Source organism: Lampetra fluviatilis, chromosome 38 (genome assembly GCF_964198595.1).
Source record: "Lampetra fluviatilis chromosome 38, kcLamFluv1.1, whole genome shotgun sequence".
Lineage (NCBI taxonomy): Eukaryota > Metazoa > Chordata > Hyperoartia > Petromyzontiformes > Petromyzontidae > Lampetra > Lampetra fluviatilis.
Window position 1 is genome coordinate 4114543 of NC_136312.1, and position 20555 is coordinate 4135097.

Below are 20555 nucleotides of genomic sequence, written 5' to 3' on the forward strand. Positions count from 1 at the left end.
ATGATGCGTAGGAATGCAGGCAACTGGACACGCCCGGTCTAGATCGCGTAAATATATAAATGTGTATTTATAAATATATAAATGTGTATTTATATATTTATAATGAGACGCACGCACACAAAGAGGGAGATGCGAGCAGCACCTCGAATGGTGCCACACACCCCAGAGAAACACAACAACCGCCATTCGCCACTAAGTGGCGGTGACGTCACCACGACGCTTGTGCCAGGCCATGTGCACCTTGAGGCCACGTGAAGTGTCGAACGCCCGCTGGCAGGAGGTCACGGGGCAGACCCAGCAGGTGCCACGGGTCGACTGACCGAGATGACCGAGATGACTGGCTGATGCACCACCTGTGCCCCCTACTGTGCCAACTTGCTGTGCTTTAGCCACCCGACGCTCCGCTCGTTGTCCTCCGTTGTTGGTGGAGGGCGACTGCCTCCAACTGCCCAGTAGCAGCGTCCTTCACGAGCCTCCTCCACTGAGGCCGATCTTGACACCGCTGGTACCAGTCATCGGCAAGTCCACTCAGCTCCACGTCCTCCAGAGAAATACGACCACAAAGCCACAACGCATACGGCGTTAAGTCAGAACTCCACTCGCGCCTATGGCCCAACGCGATCAATCCTGACGCCCCCCACACGTCACGCACCGAGGGGGAGGGAGGGTCAGACATTTGTGACGATGTGTGACGAGGGGGGAAAGTGAGAAATGTGACGTCACGTCAAAATGCGCAACTTTAAATAAATATAGACAACACGTTCTACCTATATTATTGGTTCTTTCGGTGAAGTCACGTAGAAGGGAAATAATAAAATAATAATAATATTAAACAATAAAAATTCTCACGACGTTTCGACTGCAACACAAGCAATCATTATCAGGTGTGAAATCCACAGCAAAAAGAATTATTTTCAAATTTTCTTGCTGTGGATTTCACACCTGATAATGATTGCTTGTGTTGCAGTCGAAACGTCGTGAGAATTTGTATTGTTTTATATTTTTCTTATTTTATTATTTCCCTTCTACATGACTTTACCGAAAGAACCAAGAATATGACTCCCTGCAGTCACGAAAGCTTTAAATCAAAACGTTCTATTTAATTAAATTGACGTTTTAATAAATGTTTCTCCTACAACAGTTCGGCGCGCCACATTAAATACGCACTAAAATGACAATAGTTTAAAGCGATTTGAAGCATGTTTATTTTTTAGGGGGGGGGGGCAGAGCTTTGTGACGTCATATTTGAGGGGGGGGGGGTCTGACTTTTTGTGACGCCGCGTGATGAAGGGAGGGGGGGGGGCGGTTAAAAATCGTCCAAAATCGCGTGACGTCATTTATGGACGGCCCCATACCCCCAGAAAGGGCTTCTCACACCCCCAGTGCGTTGCAGCGTGCGCCCCAGGTGAAGAGCCGTCGCTCTAAAGTCCAGACGCTGCTGCTCGTGGCACTGATCTCCGTCGCTCCATCGCCGTTCTGCTCGTCCTCCTTGGTCCAGTCTCCAGCCGCCCGCCTCGACTGTTCTCTTGAATCATTGTGATGCGCCATTGATACAAGGTGGCACATTTTTTTTTATCACGACGACATCATTGTGGCAAACATTGCCGTTGCAGCGTACGTCGTTGAAGATGAGAGTGACGACGACTACTACGAATATGGCGATCGCAATCGACCCGCCTATTTTGTGGACGTGCCGACTCGCCCGGGTGAGACCGAATGCATTGTTCGTGTAATAACACGCTGGAGATGGCTTGTGGAATCCGTCCATTTATTTCACTTCTTGCAGTTCACAAACACTCCCCGTTGCTGGCAGGCAACGGGAAGCGGGCAGACAGCCACCAGAGACACACCGCCACGTGGCACCCGGAGCCCCACTCGCGCGTGGCCCCTCTCTCTCTCTTCGTTCCGTGTCTGACCACGTGTCTCTCCTCTCTCCCCTTATTTAACGCCTGGGTCACGTGGTACACTCCAGCCAATCCTCAATAGCCTGCGCCGAATGTTCCAGATTCCCCATCAACTCCCGGGACCACGCCCCTGACTTGTCTTCCCATTGGCTGAGGCCAAGACCAGCGAAACCAATCACCTAGCTGACATCCCGTGATCACGCCGAGGCCATGCTCCCAGGCTCTCCCCCCATTGGCTGTAAAGCGGGACCGGCAAAGCCGATCACCACGTGGATCTGACATAGGCTCTTATTACACTCGTATGAAATGAAAAAACACATTTCTTAATTGTACCAGGTAAGGCCAAACCGAGCTGGATATCGCTCCCTTTTCAGAAGCGACCTGGCCACGAACGATTGCCCGACGAAGTGGCTTATCACGTGAAGATTTAGAGCAGCCAAAGACTCTAAACACGTGATGTTGAGTCGAAATGTGGAGGGAAAAAACCGGAAGAGCCGGAAAAAAAAATCCACGCGACCGTAGGGAGACACGCAAACCTCAAATATACAGCAGCAGACATCAGGGTCAGGATCGAACTCACGACCTCCTGTAGATCAGGCGAGGTAGTTAACATCTCCTAGCCACCGTGATGATGAGAGAGAGACACGCAAACTCAAATATACAGCAGCAGGCATCAGGGTCGGGATCAAACCCACGACCTTCTGTATACCAGGCGAGGTAGTTAACATCTCCTAGCCATAGTGATGACGATGAGAGAGAGACACGCGCAAACTCCAAATATACAGCAGCAGGCGTCAGGGTCAGGATCGAACTCACGACCTCCTGTAGACAAGGCGAGGTAGTTAACATCTCCTAGCCACCGTGATGATGATGAGAGAGAGAGAGACGCAAACTCCAAATATACAGCAGCAGGCGTCAGGGTCGGGATCGAACCCACGCCCTTCTGCATCCCAGGCGAGCTAGTTATGATTGGTAGAATTATGATCGAGATGCGTCACGATCGTCGTATGCGCCAGCCGTGATTGCAGCGCCAAGTCAAAAGCACGGTAGGATTGATGATTATCCACCGATGGAGATCCATTCGGTGTCGCACTTGTAGGTGTGCAAGTTTTCAACACGCGTTATACGTACGGCGTGTGACTTAGACGCCTTGTCGATTTATCTTCTTGGTTCTTTCGGTAAAGTCACGTAGAAGGGAAATAATAAAATAATAATAAAATTTCATAAAATAATTCTCACGACGTTTCGGCCACAACGCAAGCAGCCGTCCTCAGGTGAAGAACAAGTCTGTCGGAAAGACAGCGTCTGAATGAAACACCACCAGGCTTGGCAGCGTTTATTTAAGCTGGGTTGGAGGGGGAAGAGCGTCTTGACAAAGGAATTTGCATATCAAGAGGAATTTAGCATATTTATGGGAAATGCAGATATGGGATTAGTCATTACTTGTGGAATGCGTAGGAGGTGGGCGGGGGGTTTTCAAAGTCATATTATGCCCGTGCATTATGTAGGATTTGTCGCTGTCTGTTCCATGGCCACGTTTGGGCAAACCTTTGAATCAATGTTGTCCGCGTTTTCATAGGAGAAGTTCCTAATGGGAACACAACTTTATTACTCAAATTTTAATTGGATCTTGATAAGAGTCATCATGAACGATGTTACAGACAAACGGACAGCCAGACAGAGCTAATGCATTCCCGCCTTCAATCTTTGTTGGAAAGCATTAAGGAATACACTGGCACGTGTGAACTCAGATAATATGCACATTGTGACCAAGTCGAAGTTGGGCACTGCAGTGTCAAGGTGTTAAATACCTCGCCTGGTGTGCAGGAAGTCGTGGATTCCATCCCGACCCTGACGCCTGCTGCTGTATATTTGGAGCTCGCGGTGTCTCTGTCCCATTTCCTCCGGGTCCTCTGGTTTACCCCTCCATTTATGATCAAAATCACGCGTCCAGAGTATTTCGCTGCAATAAATGTCCGCTTGATTCGCCACTTTGTTGAGCTATAATTTGTTACATCCACGCCACGTCGGAAAAAGAGCTACGTAGCTCAGTGGGCTTTACCTGGTAAAATAAAAAAATGATATTTCTATACTCTTTGGTTCTTTCGGTAAAGTCACGTAGTTAGAAATAAAATAGAAAAATCACTGACTTCTTTGCCTGATGACGGACGCTTGTGTTGCGATAGAAACGTCGTGATTTGTTTGATTTTATTTCTAACTACGTGACTTTACCGAAAGAACCAAAGAGTATGGATTCGTGCAGTCACGAAAGCCTCAAATCAAGATCGCAGAATGTCATTTAAGATAAAAACGGACATTTTCAAGACGGCTGCCCCATCGACCTTGAGCTGGCTGCCGGATCAAGATTAATATATATTTCTGTTTTAAAATACTTTTTAACATACTTTTAAGTGATTTTTGTATCTCGTATTTTCCCTCCCCCCACCCTCCATCCTCACGCGCCTGCTTCACGCGTGGGACCCCAGCTCATGACTACAGAGTTCAACTATACGCCCCGCCTCCACAACCCCAAGTTTTGGCCGCCAATGTGGAACAAGTGGTCATATTTGACAGTGCGCTGGGTCAGGCTGTGTTGGCAGAGCGAATTAGCGCAGTTGTCACCGATGGCTGTGGGAACGTGCACGTGGTGGATACGGTCGAAGTGAATGCCATCGGTTAAGTTTCTATCGCATTGTGTAGCACGACGCAAAACTAAATCCACGGTGTAACAGGCTAAAATAACCCCTGCCCCGATTAACCCCGGGTATAGTTTGGCCCAGGCCAGAGTATACCCGGGGGGATAACGTGTCCTCGGCTAAACTATACCCCCCGGGGGTTTAAACTAGACTGGTCCAGACCATACCCCTCAAGGCCAGAATATGCCCCATGTGAAAGTTCAAAGGCTATTATCCATACAGAGAACAGCCGACAACGGACTTCAATCGATATCTAAGAAGCGTATAAATGGAAGTAAGTATCTCAATTTGATCAATTGAAGCATTTTTAGAAGCAGTCAAATCCAGTGAAGTTGAATACGCGTGCAATTCCATTGAAGTGTTGTCGGAAGTCACGGAATAGGGTTAGGAACTAAGAACTACAGGACTACTTGGACCAAGATGTCAATGAATATGTAAACACCTCTGGCATCTTTCGCGATAGAGTCTGGGCAACAGATGCCGAGATCATGGCCACAGCGAATTCATGTGTATATCGCTCAACACGATTACTATCATGGGGGTATGATTTGGCCTAGAGGGGCATCATTTGGCCTAGGCCATAATATACCCAGAGTATAAATTGGCCTAGGCCATAATATACCCGGGTATAATCTAGCCTAGGCCGTTTTAACCCCGGGTATACTACGGCCTGTGGGTATGCTACGGCCTGTTACACCGGTGTAAATTTTACCTTGACAAAAAAAATGGTTGCTCGCTTACACAGGCGCATGATATGAACTGCATGCAATCTATTCTTCCCGAGAATTACACGGCTTGGTGCGGGTACTTATGATTAAATGATCAAATGCATAGCAAGGCAATTGTACGTGGCACGTGATCTGTGACGGTAGATAGTGCGTCATGAGCAGGCCTGTCGAGAGACACCTGGGCCTTGGGTACAAAATGGCGGTGCGGAGTCCTACATCTCTCCCCATCCCCCCATCACCATATTTAGCTTGGATAGTCAACAGTCTTCAATTCAATACCACTCTTTCGGGAAATCCTATTAATTCTTGTATTTAGCATGCACACACTCAAACTTTGATCATCGCGGGTTTTATCATCACGGATTTAACCATTAGCACCAAATTTCTATCGCGAGATTCCTGCATGTAAAGTCCTCCAACTGCACTGCTCGCGATGACGCTGCCACCTTGTGTCGTGCAGCCCATTGCAGGTCCCAGGTCACGTGCTCCCAGCATCCGGTGAGGTTCAGTGGCATGATTGTTATTATATATTTTTACATATATTGTGCAGTACGCGTTATACTCAACTCTCCAGAAAATATGAACGCAGGAAAGCCTCTCCATCCACGAGGGTTACGTTCTTGAAAACGCTCGCCGATGCAGAATTCACGAATGCGGAAACCTTGTTTCAGTGGGAAAACTGGGGATACGTTCCTGGTACGAGTGAACATCGGTGTGGGGGGGAGGGGTAAATGTTTCAGTGCTACAATAAATAATAAAACATGAAGAACAATGTGTATTTTTTTATTACCGATGATGATTTGACGACGATGGAGGTGGTGGTGGTGATGGTGGTGATGGTGAGGTTTTTGATAACAACCGCCATGAATACGGTATGTGCGGAAATGGTTTTAATCGATCTTGATTTGAAGCTTTCGTGACTGCGGGGATCCATGCTCTTTGGTTCTTTCGGTAAAGTCACGTGGTTTGTCTCACCTGATGACGGTTGCTCGTGTTGCGATCGAAACGTCGTGATCCATTAATTTTCTATCGCCGTGAATTTACCGAAAGAACCGAAGAGTTTGATTTTAATCGAGGAGGAGGAGTTGGGTGTCCACGAGACGCCAACGAATGAGCGCCATCTGGCGCCTGAGCGTTGCTGGGCACGTGGATGTCGTCTCGGATTGGACAAAGCGCTTGACGAGAATAAAAAATGGCGCATTCGGTATTGGCTGAAGGGGGATGGGATTTGAGTGTTGGGGGAGGATGGTGAGGGAGGGTGATGGTAGAGAGGGGTGTGAGGTGAGGGAGGATGGTGAGGGAGGGTGATGGTAGGGAGGGAGGGGGGTGAGGTGAGGGAGGTTGGTGAGGGAGGGTGGTGGTAGGGAGAGGGAGGGGGGTGAGGTGAGGGAGGATGGTGAGGGAGGGTGATGGTAGGGGGAGGGAGGGGGGTGAGGTGAGGAGGATGGTGAGGGAGGGTGGTGGTAGGGAGAGGGAGGGGGTGAGGTGAGGGAGGATGGTGAGGGAGGGTGATGGTAGGGGGAGGGAGGGGGGTGAGGTGAGGAGGATGGTGAGGGAGGGTGGTGATAGGGAGAGGGAGGGGGGTGAGGTGAGGGAGGATGGTGAGGGAGGGTGATGGTAGGGGGAGGGAGGGGGTGAGGTGAGGGAGGATGGTGAGTGAGGGTGATGGTAGGGAGAGGGAGGGGGGTGAGGTGAGGGAGGATGGTGAGGGAGGGTGATGGTAGGGGGAGGGAGGGGGGTGAGGGAGGATGAAGTCGATTCGACTTACGAACGCATCGACTTCGACCTCTGGAACACATTTCGTTCGTAAGTAGAGGAGTCTCTGTATGGCTGCTCAGTGTCTCACATTGTCACCCTTTGCTCTGCCACCCGTCACTATTGCCTGCAGTCTCACCGCTGCGCGACGATTTCACTCCTTAGTTCGCAATGCCACTCGTGTATTACCGTTCACGGTGTCAGTACACAGACTTACGAACAGACATGGGGTTCCAAACTCGTTCGTCGGTAGAGGAGTCTCATCGTGAGCTACCAGGGGCCGACGGTGGTGCCGTGGGGCCTTGCGGTAGAGAACTCTCCTCGAGACCCGATCTGATTGCCGTGCCACCATCTATCGGCGAGCATACGGAATAGAACCGAAAACAACGCAAGCTCGATTTGAAACTTGCGTGACTGCAGGAATCCATACTCTTTGGTTCTTTCGGTAAAGTCACGTGGATAGAAAACAGAACTCTAAATTAAAAGCAAAAAAAAAAACCCACGACGTTTCGATCGCAACACAAGCGGTCTTTTTCAGGTGGAGAGAAAAAAAGCTCTTTTCTTGATTTTTGTTTTCTATCTACGTGACTTTACCGAAATAACCAACAATATACGTACATTAATTTGATAAACGAGCGAGGTCTTGCAATACGAGTAGTACGTGTCTACGCTTTGTCTGCCGAGCGTCATGTGATCACAACTGATATACGAGTGCTTCGGATTACAAACACGTTTCCGGAATGAATTATGCTCGCAATCCAAGGTTTTACTGTATATTTTGTATTTAATCAGTTTAAACAGGTGGAAAAAAGAATGGCTCACGACGTTTCGATCGCAACACAAGCGACCGCCATCAGGTGAGACAATCACAGCAGTGAAACTGCTTAAACGTTTCTCTAGGTCTCTATGCGAGTGGTGTAGTCTAAATTTGAGTCTACGGGTCTCTGTGTGAGTCTATTAGTCTCTAGTTGAGTCTATGGTTCTCTGTGTTAGTCTATTAGTCTCCAGTTGAGTCTATAGGTCTCTGTTTGAGTATATTAGTCTCTAGTTGAGTCTATGGGTCTCCATGTGAGTCTAATAGTCTCTATTTGAGTCTATGGGTCTCTATGTGAGTCTATTAGTCTCTAGTTGAGTATATGGGTCTCTATGTGAGTCTATTAGTCTATAGTTGAGTATATGGGTCTCTGTGTGAGTCTATTAGTCTGTAGTTGAGTCTATGGGTCTCTATGTGAGTCTATTCGTCTCTGGTTGAGTCTATGGGTCTCTACGTGAATCTATTAGTCTCTAGTTGAGTCTACGGGTCTCTGTGTGAGTCTATAGTCTCTGGTTGAGTCTATGGGCCTCTATGTGAGTCTATTAGTCTCTTATTTAGTCTATGGGTCTCTATGTGAGTCTGTTAGTCTCTAATTTAGTCTATGGGTCTCTATGTGAATCGTGGTCTCTCCACTGCTGGACTAAGCCATGGTGAGAGCGCCTACCTGTTTTTAAGTTAGTAATTGTGGATTTACGGATTAGTCTCGACAGCCCATAACTTTCGTTGTTTCAAGTGCGGTTATTTTTTTCCGCGCGAATCCAGCGTGGAACCGAGTTCGGATGAGTCTGAGTCTGCGCCGTTTCTCGATTTGCATGAAATCGTTCAGCGCTCGGTTCCCTGATGCCGATCTGCTCAACGTAACATTCACATCGTTGTATTTCACATCGTCGTGTTGTGCAAGTGCCGTATTTTAAAGTGCTGTACCGGGAATGTGGTGTCTCCCATAGAGCCGTACAAGGACCCCAAATCTTCGAATGTAACGTGCAGCGACTCCCTCGGTCTTCGTTTGCTGATTGAGAGTCCACAGAGTGGGCGTGTGAAACGAGGAAGTGATCACGAGTAGCTGTGCACCCGAGGGGATTTCCCACGTGTGAACGTGACCCGAATCTCCCGGCAGCGTTACCACGACTGCAAACAATGCCAGGTTTAACAACAACAAAGCACAACACGCGTTCAAATACAGGCACGCGACGCCTCGCTTGGCGCTGCTCTTAGCGCTAATCGAATCGGCGCTAAATGGGGTCGTTACAACATTGTACGTATGGGGATGCGTTCCCGACGGCGTCATTTCTTACGTGTGAGCAACATACGGGGGCTTCATTGGGGTATCAGTAATAGCGCTAATAATCAAATTATAACAATAGAAATGTTAAACATTCTTTCGTAAATAAAAAAAACATTTAATAACATCAGGAAGTATAATGGAATGTTCTCACAAATGCATTCTACTGCACTCCTGCACGTCAGCGGTGAGAGGCTAGGTGGGTGACGAGGTTAGAGACGAGGTGGGAGACGAGGTGGGATGAGCTTCTGCACTCCCATTCCGGGCTCACTCTCAGAGAAGAGCTCCAGGCAGGACAGTGATTGACGCCCTCCGTCGAAATGTCTGTGGTGAGTGAGGTCTCTTAGATGCAGACTGAGACTCTACGCTGGTTCTAGATTTGAAGCTTTCGTGACTGCAAGGATTCATATTCTTAGGTTTTTTCGGTAAAGTCACGTAGGTAAAAAATTAATAAAAGTAAAATAAAATAAAAAATCACGACGTTTCGGAGGCAACACAAGCCTCCACCTGAAGACGGAGGTTTGTGTTGCCTCCGAAACGTCGTGATTTTTTATTTTATTTTTTTTACTTTTATTAATTTTAATTTTTTACCTACGTGACTTTACCGAAAAAACCTAAGAATACTCTACCCTGGCCTCGTGAGCTCTCGCCTGGCTTAAACAATTCACGTAATCGTGACCAAGAATCGTAATAATCGAATCGCGGGGAGTGGGCTTGAGAGGGGGGGTGGGGGGCAGATAGTCCGTCGCTCTCATTGGCTAAACGCCTCCGTGCATCTCTCTACCTGTGTGAGAACTGGAAGTGGATGCGAGGTGAGGATCACAGTCAGTTCGCGAGAATGTGCTGCAAGTGGACGTGCTCCCGCTGCCTGGTTGGGACGATATGTTTCCCATTTCTTCCCTGCCTCATTTGCTGGTGGTGTAAGTTTTTGTTTTGACTTAAGCTTGTGGATAGAACAACGTTTTAAAGTGTTTTTTTTTAAACATAAATACAATCGAGTTGATCAAATATAAATGTTGGTTTGTACATCATCACAATCCTAGATTTGAAGCTTTCGTGACTGCAAGGATTCATATTCTTAGGTTTTGTCGGTAAAGTCACTTGATGCAGCTATCGCGCTGTGACGGTTCCACCTGAAGACGGAAGCTTGTGTTGCCTCCGAAACGTCGTGAATTTTATTTTATTTTTATTTTACTTTTATTAATTTTAATTTTTTTACCTACGTGACTTTACTGAAAAAAATCTAAGAATATCATCACAATCCTTAGCCACGGTCTGTCCACTGTTATCGTTCGGCTTGCTTACGTCGGAAAGCTTTCGACCGAGTCTCAGGACTCTTTTTCAGGACTGCGTGATGACAGATTTAAAGCATTGCCGTGTATCTTCCAATTGGCAAAATATGCGGTGTTCACTTTTATTTTTAAATTCCACAAATTTGTACCATGACGCTGGCACACAGCGAATGCTCACCTCTTACGAACGGCGCCACGGAATCTCCTGAGGTCCGCTGTACAGCAGAGCGCTCCGTGTTTACGGCAATGCGCCCGCAGTATTAACCAGGGCGGTTGCCAGGGCTCGAACCGTGAACCGCACTACGTCTAAGCCACATCAGCGCCCTTCAATCACTGCTCGATGAAGTCTTCTCCATGCCATCACGGTCGCTCTAGAGCAGTGGCTCTGAATCTTTACTGCAGCCTTGCACCCCTTCGGTTCCCAATCGTTAAAACATGTATAATATTCACATATTAAACATTTATAATATTCACTAGGGGTTGTTCGGGGGCGCCAATGGCGTCTATGGCGCCCCCAAACAACCATTTATGGCCAGCCAAACGCCGCGGCAAGGATGACCCGAGTTTGCGTGATAGTTTATGCCCTTTGACGAGATTAGCAAATGTCGGTTTCTAGATTTGAAGCTTTCGTGACTGCAATGATTCATATTCTTAGGTTTTTTTCGGTAAAGTCACGTAGGTAAAAAATGAAAATTAATTTTATTTTCATTTTATTTTACTTTTATTAATTTTAATTTTTTACCTACGTGACTTTACCGAAAAAAACCTAAGAATATGAAATGTCGGTTTGTACGTCGTCATTCGCCGTGGTCTATCCACTGCTGGGTGAAAGCTTCTCCATACCATCACCAAGGATTTCGAGAGCCTGCATATCAACGCAAGTCATCGCCCCACGTCAGTCTTCCTCCCATTTCAGTTTTGATACACTCAAACGTTTGAATTGCCCCATGTAGGCAGAGTAAAACAACATCATCGTGGGTACACTGTAAAAAAATAATTCCGTAAATTTACAGTAACTTTTCTGGAAGAAAGTTGCCAGTGAATTTTACCGTAATTATACGGAAGATTAAATCCCATTTTTTACAGAAATATGTACATAAATTTACAGTAATTGCTGTATTTTCACGTAATACCATCCGTGTTTTTTTACAGTAATTTCTCCGTAAAGACACTTTTGGATTCAGTAAAAAAAACAATATATCCCATGACTATAAAAAAAAAATGGGATCTGTAAATTAACAGTAACTTTTCTGGCATAATTTTTTGTTTTGAATTGTGTTATCTTACTGTAAATTTCTATATTTTTAAAGACACTCCATATTTAAAAAGTCCATTATAAAAGCGTATACGTTTTGCGATGCCATTGCAGTGGCCAACGATGAAGAAGAACGCGAAGATCAAGAGCGGCGTCAAACACACGTCTCTTTTGTGGACGTGCCTCGTCCAGTCAACAGGCAACCAGGTGATACCAGCCAACTCAACAATTCCCTTTCCGCAATGCTCGTATTACATTCTTCGTACTTAACAATGGGGTTTAGGGACGCAGGCAAACGGTCATGCCCGGACGTGTCTGTAATAAAGGGACAGATTTTGGGCGGCGGTAGAAAAAAAATATATAGATGTGTGCAAGATATATTGGCAAATGTCATCTTTTAATTTTAAAATAGTTTATTTATTCACACGTCAGACGCACGGTGCTTTCCAACAAAACAACTTGCAGCCCCGGCGGCAAGTTGGCGAGGGCGTGTGCCGCGGTAGTGAGATGTTAACAACCTCGCCTGGTCTACAGGAGGTCGTGGGCTCGATCCCGAGCCCGACCCTGACGCCTGCTGCTGTATATTTGAACTTTTCCTGTCTCTCTCCCCATGGTCACGTGGATTTTTCTCCGGGTCATCCGGTTTTCCCCTCCATATTTAGAATCAACATCACCGTTTAAGAATATTTGTCTGGTATAAAAATATAGAAATAAGCCACCACTTCATTGAGCTATTATTTGTGAGAGCCAGGTCGCTTCTGAAAAAAAGCTACGCAACTCAGTGTGACCTTACCTGGTAAAATATAAATAGATTCTTTATAGTTTAAGGAGATTTCTCAGGGTCGGCTGAACTTTTCTTAAGATAAACACAGAGGGAAGGGTGGGAGAGGAGGGGAGGACCCTCACCCGCAACGGTTCAAGCCTGACTCGATATATAGCACCGATATTTGTTGTCAACACCTGTGTAATAAACCCGCTCCGGACGATATAGTGTCTTGTTGTCTTTTTCGATTTAAAGCTTTCGTGACTGCAGGGATTCATCTTCTTGGTTCTTTCGGTAAAGTCACGTAGAAGGGAAATAATAAAATAATACAAATAAAACATAATAAAATAATTCTCACGACGTTTCGGCCACAACGCAAGCAGCCGTCCTCAGGTGAAGAACAGGTCTGTCGGAAAGACAGCGTCTGAATGAAACACCACCAGGCTTGGAGCGTATATTTAATCTGGGTTGGAGGGGGAAGAGCGCTTTGACAAAATAATTTGCATATCAAGAGGAATTTAGCATATTTATGGGAAATGCAGATATGAGATTAGTCATTAATTGTGGAATGCGTAGGAGGTGGGCGGAGGGTTTCAGAGTCATAATATGCCCGTGTTGTCTTTTCTTTATTCGTTTTCTGGTTACACGGCTCCCTCACATGCCGAGTCCCTTTTTCCCGTTGCTTGAGCGTGGCGTCGCTCGCCCCCTCGCTCGCTCCCTCACGCCGCTGGCTGACGGCGGCGTGCGGGAGACAGCCTCCGGCCTGCCACGTGGCCGCTGGCGTGCCCGAGGCGCAGACGTGGTCTCTCCCTTCAGCCCCTCTCCACTCTGCCACGCGCCGTCTCTCTCCACCCCTTATATCCCCTGGCCCACGTGATACCCCCAGCCAATCCTCAGCCTCTCCCCTGGAACCTTCCAGATGTTGCTATGCAGCCACAGGGCCACGCCCCTGGCTCGCCGTCCCATTGGCTGTGGGCTGAGGCCGGCAGAGCCTATCAGTTACCTCCCCCCCCCCCCGGGTGGATCCTCATATTACATCTGTGTAGAGTTTGTACTAAATCAAATCTGCCGAAAGTATGTGTCTGTGTTTATATATCTGGATGGCTTCATGAACGAATCTTTGTTGATAGCCAGTGGGATTGTAGAGTACCCTCGTCTTGGCAAAATCAATTTCGTGTGTGCCCACAGCGTTAAATCAATGACCAGCCACGGCTGGGGTATTGGTCCTACCGTGTTTCAGATCCGCCTTGTGTTCACGGACCCGGTCTGAGACATGTCGCTTAGTTTCCCCAATGTAACTGCTGCCGCAGACACAGCTTATTTTGTAGACACCGGGGTATTGCATGTCGGGGGTCGCATCCTTCACAGAAGGGATCAAATCACGAATTGTATGTACTGTGTTGAATCGTACCTGAATCTTGTGTTTGCTCATGATTTTGGAAATCTTTTCGGTAACCCCTGCAATGTATGACAAGGTGATTGTTTTGATTGGATCCTCAGATGGTTCTCTCCCAACGGTTGGGTTGATAGCTTTACGGATTGTGTAGTCCGAATATCCATCTGGAGAGCTTGGTGTACGTGCTCCAGTTCACTGGCTTGGTGGTGATGGTCGGAAATACAACGAGCTCTGTGGTGTAGAGCTTTGATGAGGGAATTATTCTGGGATGGATGGTGGTGGGAGTCAGGTTTTAGGTAGGCATCCATCCGTATGGGTGGCTTTCCTCTAGACAGAGTGTCCCATTGAGCCATCAGGTCATTTTTAGATTAAAACATCCAAGAATGGTAACTTGCCATCCTTTTCCACCTCCATGGTGAATTTGATAGCTGGGTGTATGGAATTGATGTGGTTTAAGAATTGGTCCAATTCTTCAACTACACCTCGTGCCTCCAAAACATGGCTGCTTGAGTCTCTCTCCTTGTGACCAGTGACGTGACGTGGGGTTGTACCATTTCGTGGACTATTCCTGAGGGGTGTTTTCTCTCTCGAAGCATTCGCAGTGTGAACTCAGCTGTCGATTTACTGCACAGAATACAGGCAGTATTTCCCGGTTCATGAAAGTGATGCGTAAAACGAGAGTTCGTAACTCGGAACTGCTTATCGCCATTAACTTAATACAAAAAATGAGGGTTGTGTTTTGGACAGTCATGACAACTCTACCCCTAACGTACAAATATACACCTATGTTACTTTTCACAATACAAAACTAATAATATGGAATATAGATAATAACATTTTTAATAATATTAATTTAAAACAACAATATGTAACCTATTCTTTAGGTCTTTAACTAAAGTCGCGTAGATCGGTTGTTATTTTATTTCAACCTATCTACGTGACTTTACCGAAAGACCCAAAGAATATGAATTCCTGCAGTCACGAAAGCTTTAAGTCAAGATTTAACATGTCAACTTTTCAGGGAACTGACCAAAAGATCTGCTGCATGTTGGAATGACTGGCAAGGCGATATGGAGTAGTTATTGTTGCACTGCAGGGACACCGTGACGCTGCCGCGGATAGATGACGCAGCCTCCCCGCGAGCTTTTTGTTTGATCTCCTGGCATGTGCCGTGTTAATTTTCGTAAATGCAAAATAATAGATTTCGTTGATCGAAAAGTGTCCGTATTTTGTCATTTGCGCTCACGCTAAATTTCCATAATCCGAACGTTCGTAGATCGAGGGATGCGACACCCGGTGTGCAAGTTGTGACCAAGTGATATTTGTATCTTGTATTTTCCCCTCTTCCCCCCCTCCAACCGCACGCGCCTGCTTCACGCGTTGGACCCCAGCTCGTGACTACAGAGTTCAACGCCGCGCTCCGCCTCCACAACCCCGAGTTTTGGCCGCCAATGTGGAACAAGCGGTCATAATTGACCGTGTGCGAGGTCAGGCTGTGGTGGCGGAGCGAGTTCGCGCAGTTGTCGCCGATGGCCGTGGGAACGTGCACGTGGTGGAGACGATCGAAGTGAATGCCATCGGTTAAGATTCTATCGCATTGTGTAACAACGCAAAACTAAATTCCCGGTGTGAATTTTACCTTGACAAAAATTGGTTGCTCGCTTACACAGGCGCATGTAGGGGCCGTCCATAGATGACGTCACGCACCTGGGGGGGGGGGGGGGGTCAGACATTTGTGACGATGTGTGACGAGGGGGGGGGGGTTGAGAAATATGACGTCACATCAAAATGCGCAACTTTAAACAAATATAGACAACACGTTCTACTTAATTAAATAGACTTTTTAATAAATGTTTTATCCTACAACATCAGAGTGCAGCGCCACATTAAATACGCACTACAATGACAATAGTTTAAAGCGATTTGAAGCATGTTTTATTTTTTTGGGGGGGGAGGGGGGGCAGAGCTTTGTGACCTCATATTTGCAGGGGGGTCTGACTTTATGTGACGTCGTGTGACGAAGGGGGGGGGGGGGTCAAATGTCGTCCAAAATCGCGTCATTTATGGACGGCCCCGTACTGCATGCAATCTATTCTTCACGAAAATTACACGGCTTGGTGCGGTACTTATGATTAAATGATCAAATGTATAGCAAGGCAATTGTACGTGGCACGTGATCTGTGACGGCAGAGAGTGCGTCATGAGCAGGCCTGTCGAGAGACACCGGGGCCTTGTGTACAAAATGGCGGTGCGGAGTCCCACATCTCTCCCCATGCCCCCATCACCATATTTAGCCTGGATAGTCAACAGTATTCAATTCAATGGCACTCTTTCGGGAAATCCTATTAATTCTTGTATTTGGCATGCACACACTCAAACTTTGCCCATCATCGTGGATTTAACCATTAGCACCAAATTTCTATCGCGAGATTCCTGCATGTAAAGTCCTCCTACTGCACTGCTCGCGATGACGCTGCCACATTGCGGCACGTGCAGCCCATTGCAGGTCCCAGGTCACGTGTTCCCAGCATACGGTGAGGTTTGGTCACGCGATTTTTCCTACTTAATCTTTGTTTTATCTATTGTACTGTACACCAAGGTCGTAATTATAATAAATATTGGGGGGGGGACACATCCCCCCCCCCCCATATTCAAATTTGCTCAAAATGTCTCCCCAATATTTTGCTATAAACAGTAATAATACTTGCTATGCCATGTAAATAAAAACAATTTGCTAAACCTTGGCCACAATATCTGGACTTGTCTTCATATAAATCAACGCATAGATTTATCTATATATATAAAATCGCAAATCTGTCTGTCTGTGTGTGTGTCTGTGTGTCGCCGGACCATACGCAGTTTCATTGGACGAAATGTGAGGGATTTGCGAAACACGATTGGTCCGTTTGGTTTTCCTAGCGCTGCGATTGGCCCGTTCATCGAGGGCGTGGCGGAGTAGCGCAGTTGGTAGTGCCCTCGCTTCCCATGCCAAAGGTCGCGGGATCGATCCCCGCGTCCTTCACACGCGAATATATTTTTTAATATATTTTTTAATCCTTTATATTAAGTTCGCTGCCACGCATATAAAGAATTTATAGTGAAAAACTTTGTTTTTACGGGTTATACTTATTATTTATTACTGCAGAGTGGCCGAGGAGATCGTGGCTGGGGCGGGGGGGGGGGCAGGGGTAGCAGCCCAACCCCAGCCTGCCAAGGTGACACCTTGGCCGGCTGGGTAATCTAGGCGAGGCCGGAGGCTCTGCACGGGACTAGGCCTCACCACGCCACTCTGACAGGTGAGTACTTTGTGCTATACAGTCCATAAATACTGCTATAGAGTCAGCATGTACTGCTGTAATCATAGCAGATACCACCACAGTATGCACTGCTGCAGTGAAAGCAGGTACCACCACAGTCAGTACGCACTGCAGTTACATTATTAAGAGTAGTTTTGAAATATTTTTAAAACCCGGGCAACGCCGGGTACTTCCTGCTAGTGTTTATATGATTGTGGTTATGGTTGTATACTTTATTCATCCTTTATCTCTGCCATTACATACAATGAAACAAGAAATGGTAAAAAAAAGTAAAAACAGAGCAATGTAATACAATACACTATTAGACATTATTGTATAAAAAAAAGTCCATCCCATGTGTTATTATTCAATATTTTAGGCAGGAAATTAGTTTTCAAATTGAGATATTTTTCTGGGTTGGGACCCCCAGACCCCCTGGAAGTTTGGTCCCCCCCCCCCCCCCCCCCCCATGTTGACTCCATGACAGAGGTCCCAACCGGGTACCCGATACCCGTACCCTACCCGATACCCGGCTACCCGTACCCGGCCGGAAGATGGATACAAATTGAGTAATCATTGGGCGGAGGTAGGGGGAGGTAGGGGGGAGGTAGGGGGAGGTAGGGGGGGGAGGGAGGGGGGAGGTGGGGGGGAGGTAGGGGGAGGTAGGGGGAGGTAGGGGGGAGGTAGGGGGAGGTGGGGGAGGGAGATAGGGGGGAGGTGGGGAGAGGAGGTGGGGGTGGGGGGAGGTGGGGGAGATGTGGGGGGGGAGGTAAGGGGGAGGTGTGGGGAGGAAGATAGGTGGGAGGTGGGGTGAGGAGGTGGGGGATGTGGGGGCTGTGGGGGGATGTGGGCGATGTGGGGGGATGTGGGCGGAGGTAGGGGGGAGGTAGGGGGGAGGTAGAGGGAGGTGGGGAGAGGAGGTGGGGGTGGGGGGAGGTGGGGGGGAGGTGGGGAGAGGAGGTGGGGGTGGGGGGTGGTGGGGGGGAATGTGGGGGGAGGTGGGGGGGGGAGATAGGGGGGAGGTGGGGAGTGGAGGTGGGGGTGGGGGGAGGTGGGGGGGAGGTGGGGGGGAGGAGGTGGGGGGGGGAGGTGGGGATGGGAGGTGGGGGGAGGTGGGGGGGAGGAGGTGTGGGGGAAGGAGGTGGGGATGGGAGGTGGGGATGGGAGGTGGGGATGGGAGGTGGGGGGGGTGGAGATGGGGGGGAGGTGGGGGGAGGAGGTGTGGGGGGAGGAGGTGGGGATGGGAGGTGGGGGGAGGTGGGGAGGTGTGGGGGAGGAGGTGTGGGGGGAGGAGGTGGGGGGTTGTGGGGGGGGAGGTGGGGGGGGGGAGGTGGGGATGGGAGGTGGGGGGAGGTGGGGGGGGGAGGTGGGGGGAGGAGGTGTGGGGGGAGGAGGTGGGGGGGAAGAGGTGGGGATGGGAGGTGGGGGGAGGTGGGGGGGGGGAGGTGGGGGGAGGAGGTGTGGGGGGAGGAGGTGTGGGGGGAGGAGGTGGGGATGGGAGGTGGGGGGGAGGTGGGGGGGAGGTGGGGGGAGAAGGTGTGGGGGGAGGAAGCGGGGATGGGAGGTGGGGGGAGGTGGGGGGGGAGGTAGGGGGAGGTAGGGGGGGGAGGTAGGGGGGAGGTGGGGGGGAGGTAGGGGGAGGTAGGGGGAGGTAGGGGGGAGGTAGGGGGAGGTGGGGGAGGGAGATAGGGGGGAGGTGGGGAGAGGAGGTGGGGGTGGGGGGAGGTGGGGGAGATGTGGGGGGGGAGGTAAGGGGGAGGTGTGGGGAGGAGATAGGTGGGAGGTGGGGTGAGGAGGTGGGGGATGTGGGGGCTGTGGGGGGATGTGGGCGATGTGGGGGGATGTGGGCGGAGGTAGGGGGGAGGTAGGGGGGAGGTAGAGGGAGGTGGGGAGAGGAGGTGGGGGTGGGGGGAGGTGGGGGGGAGGTGGGGAGAGGAGGTGGGGGTGGGGGGAGGGGGGGGGGAATGTGGGGGGAGGTGGGGGGGGGAGATAGGGGGAAGGTCGGAGTGGAGGTGGGGGTGGGGGGAGGTGGGGGGGAGGTGGGGGGGAGGAGGTGGGGGGAGGAGGTGGGGGGGGGAGGTGGGGATGGGAGGTGGGGGAGGTGGGGGGGAGGAGGTGTGGGGGAAGGAGGTGGGGATGGGAGGTGGGGATGGGGGTGGGGATGGGAGGTGGGGATGGGAGGTGGGGGGGGGGTGAGATGGGGGGAGGTGGGGGGAGGAGGTGTGGGGGGAGGAGGTGGGGATGGGAGGTGGGGGTGGTGGGGAGGTGTGGGGGAGGAGGTGTGGGGGGAGGAGGTGGGGGGTTGTGGGGGGGAGGTGGGGGGGGGGTGGTGGGGATGGAGGTGGGGGGGGGTGGGGGGGGGGGGTGGGGGGGGAGGTGTGGGGGGAGGAGGTGGGGGGGGGGTGGTGGGGTGGAGGTGGGGGGGGTGGGGGGGGGAGGTGGGGGGAGGAGGTGTGGGGGGAGGAGGTGTGGGGGGAGGTGGTGGGGATGGGTGGTGGGGGGGGAGGTGGGGGGGAGGTGAGGGGAGTGGTGTGGGGGGAGGAAGGGGGATGGGTGGTGGGGGGGGGTGGGGGGGGAGGTGTGGGGGGGGGGAGGTGTGGGGGGAGGAGGTGTGGGGGGAAGAGGTGTGGGGGGTGGAGATGGGGATGGGAGGTGGGGGGGGAGGTGGGGGGAGGAGGCGTGGGGGAGGAGGCGTGGGGGGAGGAAGCGGGGATGGGAGGTGGGGGGAGGTGGGGGGTTGTGGGGGGGTGGGGGGTTGTGGGGGGTGGGTCCATGTTCGTCAGATCGCGCCCCCGTGTGGCCGCCGCGATCGCCCCCGCACTTGTGAACGTCGGCCGCAGCGGCCACGGCCCTACGCGGCCCCGGCGCGCCTTGAGATCGTCAGCTCTGAAGGGAGACGGTGTCCACCTCTGCTCGTCCTCCTCCTCCTCGTCCTCCTCGGCGTCGTGGTCGTTGTCGACCTCTCGGCCGCGGGGGAAGGAGGCGATGGCCATCGTGGCGGAGGGCGACGGCGTGGACAGAGCCGTGCGGGTGGTGGGGGGCCGAGGCGGTCGACTCGTACACGGTGAGGGAGACAGCAGTAGCAACATCATCAGCATCAGCAACATCATTATCACAAGCAACAGCATCAGCAGCAACATCATCAGCAACATCACAAGCAGCAACATCAGCAGCAGCAACATCAGCAGCAGCAACATGATCATCAGCAGCAACATCACAAGCAGCAACATCATCATCATCAGCAACAACAGCAACAACAGCAACATCAGCATTAGCAACAACATCAGCAGCAGCAACATCATCATCACAAGCAACATCATCAGCAACATCAGCAGCAGCAACATCATCACAAGCAACATCAGCAGCATCATCAG

At 50.1% G+C, this 20555-nt stretch overlaps 1 protein-coding gene across 1 annotated transcript in view; it reads left to right on the forward strand.

Annotated features, from left to right (window-relative positions):
• Nucleotides 1-19953: 19953 nt before the first annotated feature.
• The window catches only part of NISCH (nischarin), a 28235-nt gene continuing 27633 nt past the window's right edge, over nucleotides 19954-20555 (forward strand). The window contains 2 exon segments of the mRNA XM_078874245.1: nucleotides 19954-20217; nucleotides 20219-20245. Of these exon segments, the coding sequence (XP_078730371.1) occupies nucleotides 19954-20217; nucleotides 20219-20245 (291 nt within the window).